This window comes from Electrona antarctica (assembly GCF_951216825.1).
Source record: "Electrona antarctica genome assembly, chromosome: 8".
NCBI lineage: Eukaryota > Metazoa > Chordata > Actinopteri > Myctophiformes > Myctophidae > Electrona > Electrona antarctica.
Genome location: NC_136789.1, coordinates 11,515,380 through 11,534,934, shown reverse-complemented (window position 1 = coordinate 11,534,934; position 19,555 = coordinate 11,515,380). Strand labels below are relative to the sequence as shown.

The 19,555-nt window shown below is 40.4% G+C and overlaps 2 protein-coding genes across 2 annotated transcripts; both read right to left on the bottom strand.

The window, feature by feature from the left end:
- Window positions 1–1,771: 1,771 nt before the first annotated feature.
- Window positions 1,772–17,668, bottom strand: LOC306928100 (hatching enzyme 1.2-like; the record flags this gene model as incomplete). Its single annotated transcript, XM_079508020.1, has 7 exons — window positions 1,772–1,913; window positions 13,883–13,964; window positions 14,182–14,360; window positions 14,774–14,894; window positions 15,802–15,957; window positions 16,656–16,733; window positions 17,623–17,668. The coding sequence occupies 7 exons, from the start codon at window positions 17,666–17,668 to the stop codon at window positions 1,772–1,774; spliced, it is 804 nt and encodes a 267-aa protein (XP_079364146.1).
- Window positions 3,378–13,211, bottom strand: LOC306928017 (high choriolytic enzyme 1-like; the record flags this gene model as incomplete). The annotated part of the gene is made up of 5 exons (XM_079507936.1): window positions 3,378–3,463; window positions 3,594–3,772; window positions 4,994–5,114; window positions 6,631–6,789; window positions 13,118–13,211. 5 exons carry the CDS (start codon window positions 13,209–13,211, stop codon window positions 3,378–3,380), a joined length of 639 nt encoding a protein of 212 aa, XP_079364062.1.
- Window positions 17,669–19,555: the final 1,887 nt, after the last annotated feature.

Here is a 19,555-nt window from a genome sequence, read left to right as displayed (position 1 = left end):
TCACAGACAAAGAACTTGCTCTTAAAGAGCTCCAAAACAATACAGCTCAGGTGCTGAGAATTGCTGATTACTAATTGATGACATCACCAGATGGTGGGGCGTGGACATTGTAATGTCATTGTAATGCACTGACGAAGGTCCTAGGATTGAAACGTTTGCTTTTTGAGTGGTGTAAACCACTCCTACAACTGGCTTTTGTGTGCAGAAAAAATGAGCATGGTTGCTATGTTCAAAATAATTTCTGACGTAATTAAATCACACCCGGGTGAACTGGATGACCGTAGCAACCATGCTCATTTTTTCTGCACAAAAAAAGCCAGTTGTGAAATCACATCCGGGTGTGATTTCATTACGTCAGTCATGATTTCATTACGTCAGACAGACCTTACACCACTCAGTTCACACGGGTGTGATTTTTAATTGCACAGAGCACTTTATGAGCATGATAAAATAAAGAAAAAATATTTTCTTAAGTCTCAGTTTAAGGAGTTTTACTTATATTTTCTATACGGTGAGCGAGTCTTTTTCTGTCAAAGTTTCCAGTACAGTAATGACAGGGCCGGATCTACCATATGGGCACTTTGGGCACGTGCCCAGGGGCCCTTGGGCACCAGGGGCCCCTCAAAAAAAAATATATATTTTTTTTTTCACAGAAAATTTCCCTGCTAATCCGAATGAAATAAATGGTGTCTAAAAAGATTAGTGTTTTATTGTTGGTGAGAAGGGCAGCTGAAAAGTGCAATTGTGTGTAAAGCAGCAACAATGCGCTAGACTCTGGGGGGGGGGGGGGGGTAGGCGACCGGAAATAGGCCAATCTAACGGCATAAAAATGCCCCAAAACGGCTCCAAAACAGCAAAAATGTTGCGCGCGCGTGAAGGGGGGGCCCTTCGAGCTTCAGTGCCCAGGGGCCCTCAGAGGTGTTAATCCGGCCCTGAGTAATGAGACATGTGATGGTGTTGCTCGCTCCAGTCCGGTGTACATTACAGTTGTACATTCATCACAACCTATTATATGACATTATATTTTGTAATCTTTAAGGAACAATCTGTAGGCTAAGTTGTATGTCTCTCCGACCCAGTGGAGAACCACAATCAATCCTATTGGCTGATCTGCATTAGATCAATAGGATTGTCAGTGTACTAATTGTAGAGCGATCGAGTAGAGACAAATATTATTCATCATCAGTGTTGGAAAAGTTACTCTAAAACAGTAATATATTAGCCTACCTATTTCTAGTTACTTTAAAAAAAATCCTTATTACTTTGTTCCTCGCCTCCAGTAATTGCATATTTTGTCCCCAAAAGTCTTACTTTACATTTTCAACATTAGCAGTCGTCGTAGTTACTTTTGGAAAATAATATAATATTATTAGCCTATTACCCAAAATGTGAAAGTAATATGTTACATTACTAGTTAGTGGAAAAAAACTAATTACTGAAAGTAATAAGTTACTTTAGTTACTTTCCAACACTGTCATATTGATCAATCATATTGATACATTACATCACTATGACTGTCAATGTACTAGTCTAGAAGTACTTGTAGAGTCTGTAGATTCCCACATTTCTTTGCTCGAGACCCAAAAGAAAATCTCCCAAAGGACCCAAAAATAAATACGGTAAATAGCTGATCTACAATTATTATTATTATTTTATCGTTTTTTGGCTCCCCGATTTCCGATCATCCGGTCCGATCGGGACAACCCTAAGCACAATTATTCCTACAACCGTGAAGGAAACGGCTAGGACATTTACTGGCCATTAAAGCGTATTAGCCAGCGTACTCACAGCACTTGTAGAGCCTGTTGAGCCTGTCGATGTCATTCTGGCTCATCTGTTTGGCCTTCCCCAGCACCACATTACTGTCGGGAATGGGGATCATGGTGGGTTGCTTGTTCTTGGAGAAGGCAGTCCTGAAACAGGAAGAAATTACATAATGTCATTGTGACTGCCTGGGATACCTTTCCGACGCATTCACTTTTATTTGTAAATCTGTATACACATCAAATCTCTTAATTATTACACCGTTGTTCATGTGAAGTAGTTTGTATATGGTTGAAATCATAAAAATTAACAGATACATAGTTTTTGTCTTTTTGTGTTCTGGTGAGTCTCCCGGGATTGCGAGCCGGCAGTGTGTGGACACGGTGTGGAGCTGTATATGCCTTTCTGTATGGAGTTTGCATGTTCTCCTCGTGTCCCCTAGGGTAGGTACCCAAAAAAAAAAATGCAGTAATCCTGGTCTCTATACTGCCTCCCCCTGGCCAGCGGCCAGCCGGGGTGCCTGATGGAGGGGAAAGGCACTTGTTGGAATAACGTTTTCCTTCCAGGCGCTACGTCCAACCGGAGAAACTCACCTCTGTCAGGTGAAAAGAAGTGGCTTGGACTCCTCATCATGCATTGAAGCAAGCATGAGGTCAGTCCTTTGCTCTCCTCAGTTTGGCAGAGGGAGTGTAGCACCCACCGCCCAGGATTACATTAGATAATTGACATTGAAAATCATTGGATAAAAAAAAGGAAAAGAAACAAGCTGCAGAAATCCTGTCTGTCCTGTCCATTCCCAGGCCTGTTCACAGCACCGGCCAGTGAAAGCCAGCCGCCACTTCGAGGAGTGCTGTGGCCGGCCACTGTGGCTTAGAGCGCGGAATCTGTGACTTGCCCTATAGAGCATGGGAAGCGATAGCGGTCCTTCAACCATTTGAACTAATCATCAAAAACTCACCAGAACGGTCTCGCCAAACGCCCACATGATCTAGCCAAACGCCCGCATTCCCACATGTAGATATATAGGACTCGGGATGGTATCCCAGTCAAAATGGACACTACAACGCCACACACAGGCACCAACGAGTCTCATTTCAACACATCCTGGGCCTGGGGGTTGCTGTGGAGCAGACAGCTGAAGACTCAAAGCAAGGCCCCTTTTCCACCAAAAGAACTTTGGTTCTAGAACTGGTTCTGCACAAGATTCTTGGAACCTTGGTGCTGTTCCAGTTCCGAACCAACTTTTAGGGTTCTGAACCAATTCATGTTCAGTGGAAACACTCTGAGGCTGAGCTGGTTCAATATTAGGCAGGGGAAAAAAACCCAACCGGTTCAACCCGGTGGGAAAGGAGCCAAAGTGAATGAAGTGAGTCTTTGGATCATAACCATACCAATTAACCACTTCAATAGTCTCTTGTGCCTATTCTGGGGCGAACCATTTGCAGAAAATGCTTTTCTCTTTTCATAAAAGAGATTTGGTGTAGACTAGACAATGAACTAAGTATGTAGTGTTTAAATGATAAAACAAATTGTCAGATTCACAGTGTTTTATGCCAGTGAAAATAGCCTATCTGCAAGCTCACAACGCATTGTAATTCAGCAGTGAATGATACTTACTTCACATACTGCATGATAGAGTTGTAGTCATAGGAAGTGTCCAGGTTGTTGGTGTTTTTCTTGCCGAAGTTGGCTTTCTTGTCTGAAAAAAGGAATGATTTTACTGGAGGTGTAGCATAGAAATACAGATGCTCTTCAAGATACTCTTTCGGGTCTTGATGATATGTCCGGTCTAAGTTACCACCAATGATGATTTTAGTCATATTTCTTACTCTCGATGACGTTCTCCCAGATGATTTGGATGTGGTCATCTCTGTCGCTGCGGGCCTGTTCATGGTGGTAGCCCAGGGAGTGGAGCAGCTCATGCTGGATGGCTTTCATGTACAAGCAGCCACGACGGCCCAGAGACAACTTCTGACCAGGTCCCCGACGTCCCACGAAGGAGTAGCAACTATAGCAGCACATGCGAAGAAAATGGTAATAATAATAAAAATAATAATAATAATAATATCTCCAATTTTATATAGGCCTACCGCTTTTTCCCAAATATGTTTACCCAGACACATGGGGAGAGGAGAAAACAACAAAAAAAGATCAACTGTATTAGGAAAAACACAAACAAAAGGCTAGCCTATGTCTATTAAGTCAGGGTGGTTTTGGAGGATAGGAGGATGGGGGCTTCTTTGATAGTGTTTTCTGGAGTGCATTCCACAGGGATGGGGCAGCAACAGAAAAGGCCCTATCGCCCCAGGTTCTGTGCTTGGTCTTGGGGACCACCAGGAGTTTGGGTCGAGATTGATGCCAATGTCATGTGTTTTTGGTGAAGCCATGTGTAATGCCCTATTGCCCTTTCCTATACCAGGGAGGGGAAACAAAAGCCAAATATCTTATCTATCTACTGTAATAATCTTCCTTGGCCGGGGGAGATATTAGACTTTTTCTCTTCAGGCAGAGGCTCTGAGCCACTCTGCTACACATAACCTAGTAGCCTATGTGTGAACAGGGGAAGGGAATCCACGTCACGTGAGTGTGTTGGAGGTGCAAACAAAGGTGGCGCTTGTGTGGATTTGTCTCCTTTTTGTGGTTTCGGACATAAAACAGTCTCAAAAAGTCTAATATCTCCCAGAGTCATAGCGATATCCCTTTGGCTTAGTGGTTAAGATGTTGGCTTTGCACGTGGGACACCTAGGTAATGGACTTGACCACGCCTGCAAATACCCATATGTGATTATGTGTGTCTCAAAACCACTACATTTATCCTGGATCCAGGATTATTTTACTGTCATACTTGGAGACCCTGAATGTAAACGAGATGAGAATCCCCAGGTGTATTAAAACATTTTAGTTAACTGAAATAAAAACAAAAACAAGGCTTTACAAAACAAGAAATGATGACATAGTCATATTTGTCAGGTGAAACAAACGCTGTCTCCGTTGTACACCCCTTTCCATGGGTCAGACTCCTATTGGCTTAGGCGGCATGGGGTGGGACTCCCATTGATAACTACATTTCATGACATGAGCTGTTATATGTAAGGTTTCACCTGACAAAAAGATAACTAAGTGAAACTTGTGTGTTTACAAAACTAGCTTAAACTAACTAAAATCATACAGAAAATGTTTTATTAATCTTCAGAATGAAACTTACAGATTTCTGAGGAAATAAAGTTACCCTGTATTGGACTGGATGCTGATCCAGTGCTTGTCACCGTCGCGGTATGGTGTGAAACGGATGCAGGACAAAGCTGAGAAGGACTCCAGACCACGCTCGATTATGGCCTTCTCACGAGGGGCTGACAACAAGAACAAGAAGTTCACTTCAATTTTATTAAACAACATGAAACAGCTATAGTAGCATATAGAAGGAACTGGAAAAATAAATCACATACGTAGAATTATCTTGACTGGAGTCTCATTTTACGTCTAGATATTAGTGATTCAGTAAATGTTTAAATGCTTTAGTCACCAATTGATTCCTCCCCACACACGTCTGTGTTGTCACTGGAGTTGAATCCTACTGACCACCGGGAGGACGTAATCTACTGACCAGTGAGGAGCCCCCACCGGGAGGACGTAATCTACTGACCAGGAGCCCCCACCGGGAGGACGTAATCTACTGACCAGTGAGGAGGACGTAGACAGGTGACAGGTGCCTCCCCAGTCCGTAGGATTACGTGCAGTGACTATTATCCCCCTCCCTGCTCGGCTTCCCTCCCTGGAACATGGGCCAATTTTGTACATGTAGACGCGACACACTCGACAAAGCCGGATGTACCACAGTGGATCAAAAAATCACACCCAGTGTGAAGTGAGCGGTGCCTACCCAGGTGTTGAAGTAAGTGGGGCAGGAATAGCAGTGGAGCCAAACGCAATCTAAGGTGAGTGGATAAGTGTTCTGTCATAGCTGATACGGTACCCTGATATGGACTTCTAGTCTGACATTAATATATATAGACATATTTGTGCTGAAATTAGGGATAGGTATCATAAGGATGTTTATGAAACTGATTCCGGTTCTGCTTATCGATTCCGGTTCCTAGCCATTCCCTACTTCAATTCCCAAATGGTATAAGGTCAAATGTTTATTTAACAAAAAGCTTTATTCTTTTATGCCATATACATTTAAGACATAATGAATAGACTAGAGTATCTTCTCCTTTATTCAACTGTTTTATTTATTTATTCGTTAATTTACTCGCACTTACGCGCGTGCAACACACACACGGCAAGAGAAACCAGACGCCGTGTGTGGACAGGACTTCCCTACACAGACAGACAGTAAGGTGAGGCGCTAATGTTGCTACTAGTAGCACTTGCTGCTGGGGTTGACTGAGGGTGAGGGGGCAGAAAACAGCACGGTCACGTGGTTCATGTACTCGCGCGAGCCCATAGACTCCAATGCATTCCGTAAACTTCCGGTTGTCCCCATTCAATACTTCCGGTTGTCCCCATTCAATAGAAGTCTATGTAGAAGAGCCCCCATTGGACTGGCCCCATTAAGTGAACGGAGTTTGCGTAACTCTGTCTTACTCTATGGCTCTGCCCGTGACCCGACCCGTCCCCGAAATTTGACCGTCTGTCCCACGTCCCGCACAAACAGTGTCCCGCAAATCAAGTCCGAGTCAGAATATGCGTTCCTACTTGGAACTGAATTTCGGTACCCAATACTAGCTGAAATAGACAGTGTGTACACACACAGTCAAATGTTGGAGTGGCTTGCAATAAGTTTGGTACAAAAGGTTACATGTATGTGTGTACATGTCATAAGTAATGCTACATGTTATAAGGTAATAAACAAGTGGTGCATACAGTAAGAGTCGTTCTTGATGGAGTAAGGGACGTAGACCATTCCGTCAGTCGATTTTTCCCACAGACAACGCCCAGCGGTGCAGGGATCGGCATTCTTCTCTGCCTCTGATTCCACGGCGATGTCTCCTTCAATCAGCTCAGGCTCATCAAAGTCACGGACTGCCACATCACATGACCAGGGAAAAAATTGTGTTATTGGACAGTGCAAATAATAATTATTGTAATAATAATAATAACAACTTATTATTGTGATAATTATTATGTTAATAATCTATTAAAGCGGCACTCATTTTTTTGTGTGAATAAAATGTAATTTTGACCAATCTGTATGGTAGAGTACCTACGTTATTGTTAATACAATATAACTTATACAATTGGGGTGGTTGCACAGGAAACCAAATCTGGGGTAGAAGAAGAAGGTTACATAGTGCATGCAGCTACAAATAAAAAAAGCATCCATAATATTGTATATCCAAAGTGCCAGGTCCTGGATAGAAACTGACTTCAAACTCAAAGTTCAAACAAGAATAGAGTCTACACACTTCCATTATTACTTTTAGACTTAACTTTTTTACCTTATAAAAGTTACCTCCTTTTTTTTATTTTCTCCCTCCCCATAGAGGGGAGGGAAAAAAAAGAAAGTGTGCCCGGATCTCCGCTTTTTTCCTGAGTTGTGTTGTGTTGAACTGTGTTGTGTTGAACTGTGTTGTGTTGAACTTGAATTGTGTTGTCTTGTGTCTTGTTGTGACCGTAGATCGCATTTAGGGATGTCCTGATATTTTTGCTCCCGATCCGATTCCGATCATTTGATCTGCCGATACCGATTTTTCCCGATCCGATCTCTATCGGGAAAAATATAATATCCAAAATCATCATATATCCAGTCTAATATCATGATATGGGTGGCTGCAGACACAGACGTAGAAGTGGAGCTGCATGTGGATGTACTGTAAATACCCATGCATAGCCAAATACAACTTTAATCAGTTCAGACCTAACTCTATGGTTCCATATGTTGATCTGACCTCATCATCTGACCTCAAACCCTGTACACTCAAGACACGCTTCTCGCCCTCAGGGCGTCTTACTGATATTATGTTGAACGGAGTTGTATCGTGTCCTGTTGTACTGTATCATGTGTTGAACTGTGTTGTATCGTGTCGTGTTGTACTGTATCATGTGTTGAACTGTGTTGTATCGTGTCGTGTTGTACTGTATCATGTTGAACTGAGTTGTGTTGTGTTGAACTGAGTTGTATCATGTCGTGTTGTACTGTATCATGTTGAACTGAGTTGTGTTGTGTTGAACTGAGTTGTATCATGTCGTGTTGTACTGTATCATGTTGAACTGAGTTGTGTTGTGTTGAACTGAGTTGTATCATGTCGTGTTGTACTGTATCATGTTGAACTGAGTTGTGTTGTGTTGAACTGAGTTGTGTTGTGTTGAACTGTGTTGTGTTGAACTGAGTTGTATCATGTCGTGTTGTACTGTATCATGTTGAACTGAGTTGTGTTGTGTTGAACTGTGTTGTGTTGAACTGAGTTGTATCATGTCGTGTTGTACTGTATCATGTTGAACTGAGTTGTGTTGTGTTGAACTGTGTTGTGTTGAACTGAGTTGTATCATGTCGTGTTGTACTGTATCATGTTGAACTGAGTTGTGTTGTGTTGAACTGTGTTGTGTTGTGTCATGTGTTGCATACTCAGATCCATGTTAACTCTCTCCAGCAGAGTGTCGTCATCGTCCTCATTGACAGCAACATCTGCACAACATTACAATACTTACTTATATAATTATTATTGATCAAATTACTGTTACACAAAAATCAATCAAATAGGCAAGTTAAGGTATCGGAACCAATTAAAAGAACTGGGGAGCAAAACATGAAGAACATGCCTTTGTATGCAAATTTGTGTTTTCTGAGGTGATATTGATTTGGAAGCCCAAACTATTGTGGACAATATTGAACAATTCAGAAATGAATACATTGTTAATAACTAGGCTACACTTTGTTGGTAGCGTTCAGATGACAATAATATGAAGTATTTATATTATATTTTTTATTGGTGTCTATGTCCTCTGAAACAATGTGGTTTATAATGAGAACTCACTTCACTTGATCCTTAAGCTTGTATTGTTTCTTTTTGTATGTAAAACACTTTTGTAATCTATGGTATGTGCTTCATTTAGCACTTTTAAACTGGAGATGATGGCCAATGTTGATAATAAATATTAATAATATTGCGAGCCCAATATTGTGTATCGTAGCGTGAAATTATCGTGACACAATACTGAGACATATAAATGCCTTACCTTCCTGTAGACAGCCACAGTGATGGGTGGAAAAGAAGAGAAATACTTTTAATGAAATGTTGCAATTAAAAGTGTGATTTAATAACAGTACTTAATCATTTGTGTTTTATTTTACTTTTTTCTTTTGCTATTCCTAATCAAGAGTAAGACTCCAGCCACAAATTCTTCTGAAATAATGTGATTATGTTGAAATCATTTGGGTGTGTGTTCATACTGAACCTCTTCAGCCCAGGCAGACGTGACCAGCAACAGGGCCAACACAGCCCAAGAGAACCTCGACACAAACATGACTGGAACAGACCTGCAGAGTGCAGACAGACAAGTACAATACCAATACAATGTGAATCTTGAATCTCTACAGTCAGTATGAATAAATGCTCCTAATATATACGCACAACAGGAAAAAGCTCTCATAGTGAAGAGAGCAGAGAACTTACCTCGGTGCTTCCAGAAGGAACAGGTGTCTGGGTGGAACTTTTAAATACTGTATACTGTAGCCTACTTACAGTAGCCTAGATAAAGCCCTGCAGTGCAGATAAGAAAGATGAGAGGAAACGGTGAAATATGCTGAAGCTGCAATATTCCGTCCGTACTGGACTGGATGTATCCTTGACGCGTGTGAAATGTCACATATGTGCAGACAAGCACCAGACAAGTGTGCACTATAGGTCGCCCTCAGACGAGTCCTCCATCTTTGATTCCAATCATCCTGGTTCTCCATATACAGTACATCTGGCCAGCTGCTTTGCGCTCCTGCGTCTTTATTGAGTACAATCCACATATGTTAATGCACACTTAGACATAATGTAGCCTATAATGTCAGTGGTGGACTGGGCTCAGCGGGCCAACCAATGATATATCACAATGGCACATTGTGATAGATAACGTTGATGTCGGGCAGAAACCAGCTATGTCCATTTTTCTAATGTTTTTTTTTATTAAATCACTGCTATTGAACACCCTTTACATCTGTGTGTGGATTTTACAAATATTGAACCAATGAAAAGTATTAAAAGGTGCTTCTGGCTAAACCTCCTAACTCCACTGGAATGTCAAAACTCTGCCTAACTCCACTTGAGCTGTATTTGGGTAAAGTGATGATAATATAATAGAACGGCAGCTGGCCGTAATATAATAGTCCGGCAAACGGCCATAGCTGTCATCCCAAATGTGATGAGGTCATCCCAAATGTGATGAGGTCATCACATTTGGTGGCAAGTGGCTATGGCCGAATTTAGCCCAAGGAGTGTTTTTTGTAAAAAAACAAAAACAAACTAATGCTTGGAATGGATTGGGCTTGGCGGCCCAGAAAGTGTCTCACATGTGAAATGTCCAATCCTTGAGTAACACCGGCCCACAGAGCAGAGATAGAATCACATGATTGGCCACCTGGCTTGTCTCTCAACTGAATGAATACCACTACCAAAATAGTGAAAATAGCTGATTTGCAAAGCTTGGCTTTTGCTAGCCTCGATACCCAGGCTTTGGCTTTTGCTAGTTTTTAGGACAAAATATTAAAAAGTATAAAATCGGGCATTCACACGCACACACACACACACACACACACACACACACACACACACACACACACACACACACACATCCTAGCTGACTGAGCAAGTATAGTAACTGTTTAAAATCACTTTTACATCACTGGCCTTACAGGTCTCCTATCTCAGTTTTCAGCTGGACTCGCATGATTCAGTTGTTTCATGACAAACACTAGAAACGTGAGCTCCTCTTTTATTACACATGACGTAAATTACACTGAATTAAAACAAACATTCAAGTTGAAGATATACAAATACACAGTAGGGGATTGGCACTCCCGAATATTTTATATTATAACTGGGCCTGCCATATTCGACGTACTATGCATGAGTACGACATGTGGGTTCATGATTTTCTTACTGGTGGACCAGAACCCCGAGGTAAGGGAATGTACTCCCTATATGTACTTTTAGCTGAACTCACAAATATACACAAATTACATTCTAAATCATCTGACTCTCAAATTCAATCAAGATTTGGAAAAATATTGCAGCTTTTACGGGTAGGAAGAATATGTCCTGATACTTGACACCACTCATAGGTAATAGACCGTTTGCCCCGGGAATCAGGAGTGCCGTTTTTCGGTCATGGTATCATAAAGGTATTAGAGTTATAGGAAACCTGTTTGATGTCAATGGTGTTTTCATGTCATTTGAAATGGTCAAGAACTCATTTGGAGTCCCACAGAGAGATTTCTTTGCTTATTTACAGGCTCGCCACTTTATCAATAATGACACTAAGTTTCCTCGAGACGAGCCTCGTCTCGGTCCCTTGGAGGCCTCTATTATGCATTATACTAAAAAGAAAGGGTTGATTTCATATTTTTATGATACTTTTCTGAGTTACGACGAACACAATATTGATGGTGTGGCGATGAAATGGGAAAAGGACTTTCAAACTGAGTACGATGAAGATTGTTGGTCTGAATGCAACAGGTTCAGATGCAGTATAGGATTATTCATAGACAACACAGAACACCTGAAATTTTGAATAAAATCGATCCCAGTAGGTCCCCATTGTGCATTAAATGCAAAAAAGCGGTTGGTACGTATATACACTGTTTCTGGGAATGTCCCAAGATGCCCCAGGGATCTATCTACTCTAGGAGAGCCCCAGCTGTACTCTTGCAATTTGCCTTCTGATGTGCCCATGTGTGTTGTGTGTATATACTGTATACATTTGTTTTTCCTAATGAATAACTGACTGTATTGTGTATGTGCTGCTTGCCATTTCCTCTTTTTTTCCCTGTTTTATTGTATTGTGCTTTTAATTTATACCTTTCTAGTTTGTCTAAGTTTATTTGTATACATTTATGATTCATCTTTATGTGGAAACGTAAAAATTCAATACAAAAATGTTATTTAAAAATACACAGTACAGTGTAAATCCATGCTACTATTCCAACAGTGTCTGAAAATGTATCAAATTCTACACTTAGAAGAATGCATATTATAGCTGTCCATTTTGTACAGGAGTTAAGACAAAGGGTCGGCAGTGGCTCCCAAACCAGAAGGTTCCCAGTTCGAACCCGGGCTCCCCCAGTATTTAATAATGTCAAAGTGTCCTTGAGCAAGACGCTGAACCCCTAATTGCTCCCTATGAGCAGGTTGGTGCCTTGCATGGTTTCCTCTGCTATTGGTGCATGAATAGGTGAATGTAATTCACAATGTAAAACGTGTTTTACAAATAAGGATGCAGATTGTTGAATGAGTGAGTTTCCTCATGCAGTGAGTTTGGTACATACTGTACATACTAGGGCTGGCCTCAAATATCTGAACATTCCTAAGTTATATTGATGTTTGGATCTCAATATGTCCAAAACTGTTTTCAAACTGGATTCAAATTCAAAAACAGAAAAAGTAGCAGATCTACAAGGAGATCAAACAAGAAGCTTTTGTGTGCCGCTATAGGGCATTCATTCATTTACGAAGAAACACAAAACATTAGAATATAGATATTGAGGGTTTCTGCCCGACAGCAACGACATACAAGGAGTAGGCCTACTCATCGTTTTTCCAGTGGTAGGTTTGCACACAGTTTCGTGCTTCATAAAGATGAAATAATTTCATTGAATAATAAGGCAGAAACAAATGTTTTATGCTTCATGAATCAGGTTTATTGTTGATGAAAAACTCAAGTGGCGTTTGGTACTTCCAAGCAGAGTTCCTTCATCAGTCTGCTCTGCATGGTGGAGGAAGTTCACAAGTTCTCTGCTGTTTCTAAACGACACGGAAAAGAAAGTTGTGACGTGAAGTTTAGCAACGAGACATTCAAGATTCAAGATTCAAGATTATTTTATTGCCATGTCAATTAAATAATGACATGTGATGGTGTACTTGCTCGCTGTGAAACAGTTGAGTCCAATGTAGTTACAGTTGTACAGTCAACACAACCAATAATATATTAGCCTAAATCATATTTGAAAACATAAAGCAACATTCTGTAAATGTTATGTCTCTCTATATATGATCTAAAATCATTACATTTGTTTTTAATTCATGACATTTTTTGCTTTTTTTTCAGCGTGTTTTTTTTAATAATAATAATTAAACAAAATGTAGGAAACAAAAAATAAAGGGACAAAAAAAATCTGCGAACTGTTCGGCTTAGCCAGCGTACTCACAGCACTTGTAGAGACGGTTCAGCCTGTCAATGTCGCTCTTGCCCATCTGGGTGGCCGTCGCAAATTGCACATTGCTGTTGGGGATGGGGATCATGGTGGGGCGGTTGTTCTTGGAGAAGGCAGTCCTGAAGAAATCACGCGCGCACGCACGCACGCACGCACGCACGCACGCACACACGCACACACACACACACACACACACACACGCACGCACGCACGCACACACACACACACACACACACACACACACACACACACACACGCACACACACACACACACACACACACACCGATTTGTTTATCCTAGCTGACTGAGCAAGTCTAGTAACTGCTTAAAATCACTTTTACATCATTGGCCTTACAGGTCTCCTATCTCAGTTTTCAGCTGGACTCGCATGATTCAGTTGTTTCATGACAAACACTAGAAACGTGAGTTCAGACCAAGTACAGAGTTTACTAAGTATTGAGACATTTAAGTCGTTAAATGTCTGAAAAGACACATTTAACATGAATCCAATATGTAGTGGGGCTCCTTGCTTCATCTCTCTCTCTCAGCTAAGCGGTCCTTGGCCTGATAAATGTTGAAGACCCCTGGACTAGATGGAACATAGTGGACCAAAGCTAGAGCCCTGGGGGACCCCAATGAACTATAGTGTTTATGTAGTGTTTAAGTCATTAAACCCTATGTATATGTTGTCAGATTTACAACAGTGTTTTATCCAGATGAAAAGCATTGCAATTCAGACAACAGTGAATGATACATACTTATGGTACTGCATGACAGACATGTAGTCGTAACCAGTGCCCTGGTTCAGCGTGTTTTTCTTGTTGAAGTTGTGTTTCATGTCTGAAAAAAAGGATTAATGATTTCACTGGAGGATTTTTTAATCCGAAATATTTTGGAAACATTTTAACAACAAAAGTCTTGTATGGGGGTTCCTGGCACAAAAGATTTTCAGATGGGTGTCCGTGGCTCAATACATTTGGGGATCCTTGACATAAAATGTTTAAGAACCATTGGTTTAAGTGACCACCAATGATGATTTAGTCATTATATTTCTTACTCTCGATGATGTTCTCCCAGGCGACTCGGATGTGGTTGTCTCTGTCGCTACGGGTCTGTTCGTGGTTGAAGCCCAGGGCGTGGAGCAGCTCGTGCTGGACGGTGTTGTGGTACAAGCAGCCCTGACGAGCCAGAGACAACGTCTGACCATTTCCGCGACGGCCAATGGATGAGTAGCAACTATAGCAACACAGACACATGCAGACAACCTGGTCATCAATCATACTATACTAAAACCAAACATCTTAATATAACCACTAGCCTGATTGATTGATTGATTGAAGAATTTATTAACAGTTTGCAGAATTACAGTACATTTCAAGCACAAACTCAATACAAAGGCTGTTAACTGTGAGTGGACGACCCAATTAAGCATTACACTTGTTTCCAATAGGGTACTCAATCAAACTAAACTAACAAACCCACTTAAAAATAAACTAAAAAATAACTGCAATTGAAAAAAGAAAGTGAAAAGGTAATAACATTTTCAAAAACGAATGAACATTTTAAAACTATCGCCCCAGACCACGTGTGAAGACGTGTCACATTCATCCATTGTAAACCAGTGTAAACATGAAAAGGTGGTGTCCTACCCGTTATTGTTCTCGATGCTGATATAGTCGCTGTCTCCGTTCCTGTAGGGTCTGAAACGGATGCAGGAGAACGAGGAGAAGGACTCCAGACCACGCTCGATGATGGCAATCTCACGAGAGGCTGACAACAACAAGAACAAGTTCAGGTTCACTTCAACTTTATTAAACCACATGGAAGGGATGCCTGCTTAGAGACAGCTGGTATAGCCTACTACCTGTAGAAGGAACTGAGACCAATCTATCACAATTATCTACACTGGAGTCTGTTAGATATTAGTCAGTTGTTTACTTCTGTTGGCAATGTCAGGATTTGTTAAGGCAACTGATGTACAATTTTATGCAACTCCTGGAAGTGTTTAACAACAGCATCATAGTGTCCACTATGATGCTGTTGTTACATACTATACACTATACATACTATACTATTTTTCATCTAACATAGGGTTTGTTTGTGCCACTATGATAGTGGCACAAACAAACCCTATGTTGTCACCGGGTCACGTCCAGGCTGCGCAAACACTGACTCAGCAGCCTGCTGCTGATTAGGTAAGATGGCACTATAGTACTTTTATTGCACTACCTGTACTTCTTTTTATTATTATTATTACTTTTATCCTTTTCCCATGTTATATGTCTCTTATGTTATTGTATGTTAATTTTATGTGCTATGAACTTCTGTCTGAAATAAAGATTATATATTAGTGTTTCAGTATTAGCGCACACACACACGCACGCACGCACGCACGCACGCACGCACAGTCACACACACACGCAAACGCGCACGCACGCATGCACGCACGCACACGCACACACACACACACACACACACACACACACACACACACACACACACACACACACACACACACACACACACACACATATATATGGTTCATATATATATATATATGAATATATATATGTTTACACATATATATATATATATGAACCACTGAGTTAATACATGAGTATATATAAAGTAATACATTTAATAAAGTAAAGGAAGGAAGTAAACCCGTGGTGCATACAGTATTGGTTCTGGATGTAGTAAGGTATGTAGACCTTTCCGTCGGTCCACTTCAGCCACATACAGCCATTAGAGGTGCAGGGATCAGCATTCTTCTCTGCCTCCGAGTAGACAGCGATGTCTAGCTCAACCAGCTCAGGCTCGTCAGTGTCACGGACTGTCACATGACCATGGGGGGAAAAGTGTGTAATTGGACAGTGCAAACATATCATTAATTAATAATAATCATAATAATAGTATAATGATAATAATGATTATGTTAATTATACTCTTAAGTTAATATATAAAGCATGCATATCCAAAGTGCCATGTGCTGGCCAGAAACAGACATCAAACAAGAATAGAGTCAGTCTACTCTACACACTGGCTCAAACTGGCTCAATTATTATTATTATTATTATTATTATTATTATTATTATTATTATTATTATTATTAACAACATATTTATTGAGATTACCACACAAGTGACATTTGTTCTGTCATGTTTGTTGTTTCATGTTATGTTCTGTTTTGTGGTGTTGTACTGTATCCTGTTGAACTGAGTTGTGTCGAGCAGTGATGGAAGTACTCCCATTTTCAATACCATATTGTAGAAATAGATTGTTCGGTAGTTCGGTATTCAAATTTTAAATAGGGCTGAAGTGGTTAATATATGTTCTGTAATAATAATCACAAAGTAACGGTTTCAAATCATTGTAGTGGTAGTTGTAAAAGTATTGAAATTTTGAAACACTCCATTAAATTAGCAATTCCTCAAAAGTAAGTGCATTACTTGAGTAAATGTACTTGTAATGTACTTTCCACCACTGGTGTCAAATAAGTCATAGTGTGTAATTGTGTTGTGTGTTGCATACTTCGGTTTCTGTTGGCTCTCTCCAGAATCTCTCCTACTGATAGTTCAGCAGAAGTGTCCTCCTCAATGACAGCAGCATCTGCACAACGCAAATGAAAAAAGCACAGGATACAGAATGTCCCGAGTTTTCCAAAACGTATAAAACTCTTTTGAAAATGCGACACGTTGTGAACTTGTAGTAACTAAAGTAACTAAACTCATTCAACTATTCATTCAACTATTCATTCAACTACGTAACTAAAGTTTTCAAATAATTGGAGTGGAATAAAAAGTACAATGTTTGCCTCTGAGATGCAGTGGAGTAGGTATTGAAAATATACTCCAGTAAAGTACAGTTACTTCAAAATTCTACGTATCGATATCATGACATGAGTGTGAAATTAATCCCTATTGGCATGTCTGTTTTAGGTAGCCTGGCATTAGTGGCATTACTGATGATGTGGATTCACTCACACGTTGCTCCACGTGGTTGCTCCACGTGAAGCCACGTCATCAGTCTGGCTAATGCCACGCTACATTTTAGGCACAATTGATGAAGATGTTTACAGCTACAATATTCATATCATGTACAGCACTGTTTCCCAAACATATAAGGGAAATAAGGGGACCCAAAACATTCCCCTTATTTTTTGCTTCCTACATTTGGTTTTTAGTTATGATTATTTCAAAATATTTTCAAAAAACATTCCCAAAAAAGCTAAACTTTTCATGAATTAAAAGCTAAATTCAATGATTGTTTTTCAGTAATTTCATGAAGAAATAAAAGAAAAATCTAAGAAATTCCATGAATTAGAGTAGTGAGTAGTGAAAATGGCCGATCTGCTATTTTCACTAGTTTCGGTCCCGGGGGAATGTCTAGTTTTGGGCCACGGCTGAAAAGTTTGGGAACCACTGATACAGTACTTGTTATGAATGACATGCACATAACATGATATGATGTACTGAGACATACAGTATAGATGCCTTACCTTCCTGTAGACAGCCACAGTGATGGGTGGAAAAAGAGAAATACATGAATGAAATGCACAATTAAAAGTGTGATAACAGTGCATAATTTGTGTGTATTTTTTTTTTCTTTTGCAATTCCTAGACTCAAGAAATAATGTGATTATGTTGAAATCATTTGGGTGTGTGTTCATACTGAACCTCTTCAGCCCAGGCAGACGTGACCAGCAACAGGGCCAAAACAGCCCAGGAGAACCTCGACACAAACATGACTGGAACAGACCTGCAGACAGATAGATAGACAGACAGACAGACAAGTACAACAATTTAAATTGGTAAGCATGCGTTTTTTTTCAAAGCTCAGATTGGTTCAGATTGGAGTAATTTACTGGCTAACATCAGATTCATTCCCAGTTTTTAAACGTACAGCATCGTGCACTATCTTCTTACTTTGAAGTTGTATGTTCTTGTTATCGGTATACCAGCCAGGCAGCCATTATACCATATGCCACCACCATACTATTATTTTATTTTTGCACCCACTGTATTGAACATAGTTCAATGTGTTCTATTACTGGATGTTATGCCATGATGTGGTTCACGGTTCACAATGGTTATTGGATGTGTTGGTTTTGTTTTTGTTTTGTCCATATGATTAGTTTTTGTCTGCTCTGTCTACATGTAACGACCGTGGCATGCATTTATGTTGGGACCCTGGTACATCTCAAGGGGTTTATCTTAATAAAGAAACTTGAATACACACACCAGTAGAATACAATACAATACAAATCTTGAATCTCAGTCAGTATAAATAAATGCACCTAATAAACGCAGAACAGGGAAAAGCTCTCATAGTTAAGAGAGCAGCAGAGATCTTACCTTGGTGCTTCCAGAACAGGAACAAGTGTCTGGGTGATGCCCCTGGGAACGTTTAAATACTGTACTGTGTACTTACATAAAGGCCTGCAATGCAGATAAGGTGAGAGAAATATTCCCTACGTACTGTACATGTATCCTTGACGCGTGTGAAATATGTGCAGACAAGCACCTGTGCGTGTGTGTGTGTATGTACCAAAGTGCTGAAGTATCAGCAGCTAGTGCAGACCATATCACAGCTAGGCTACAGATGTAAACTTTTAGTTTTTATCTTTGGCAGCCTAGGGCATCATGTGCATAAGTTGGTTGTGAGGGGCTTACAAATGGCCGGCCTTTCCAAAAGGAGAGCCAAGCAGTTAGCGAGGTACTGCTCAGTTTCAGCCATTATAGGAAGCCGCTCAATTTGGAGGAGGCGTTGTTTCCTTTATCCATGATTTATGTCTGCTGTCCTGTGTCTGACATGTCAGCTGTACTGTATGTAACGATGCTTTGCTGTCCATGCACATTGTAACTGGCTGTTCTCCTATTGTCAAACTGCACTGGCAGTGTTTATGTCCTTTGTACAAGGTATTCCTGTACTTCTCATTATGTGGACATAAATAAACATTTCAAATGTGCATGCTCACAAATGTGTGTGTGTTTGTGTGTGTGTGTGTGTGTGTGTGTGTGTGTGTGTGTGTGTGTGTGTGTGTGTGTGTGTGTGCACTCAAATGTACTGTACTTTTTTTCCTTCACTTTATGCATTAGGGACTCACCAGAACCAGGGACGTGTTTCTAATTGAGCAGTTGAGACGAATAACCATCTAAGTCCATAATTTATTCTGACCCCTCCCTGAAAAAAGGCCTATATGTTCTGACCCCTTATCCATAATTTATACATTATGGATAATTAGTATAGACTTTAGATGGTTATTCATCTCAGCTGCTCAATGAATCTATGTGGTTAAAATAACGTTTGACATCACAATGGGCTGATCAAATGAATAGCAAATATATATAAATATTTAATCAAGCAACCAAAAAGAAAAACACATTACAATGACCCCAGAAGTGTTTTACATTGAAATACCACTTAAACGT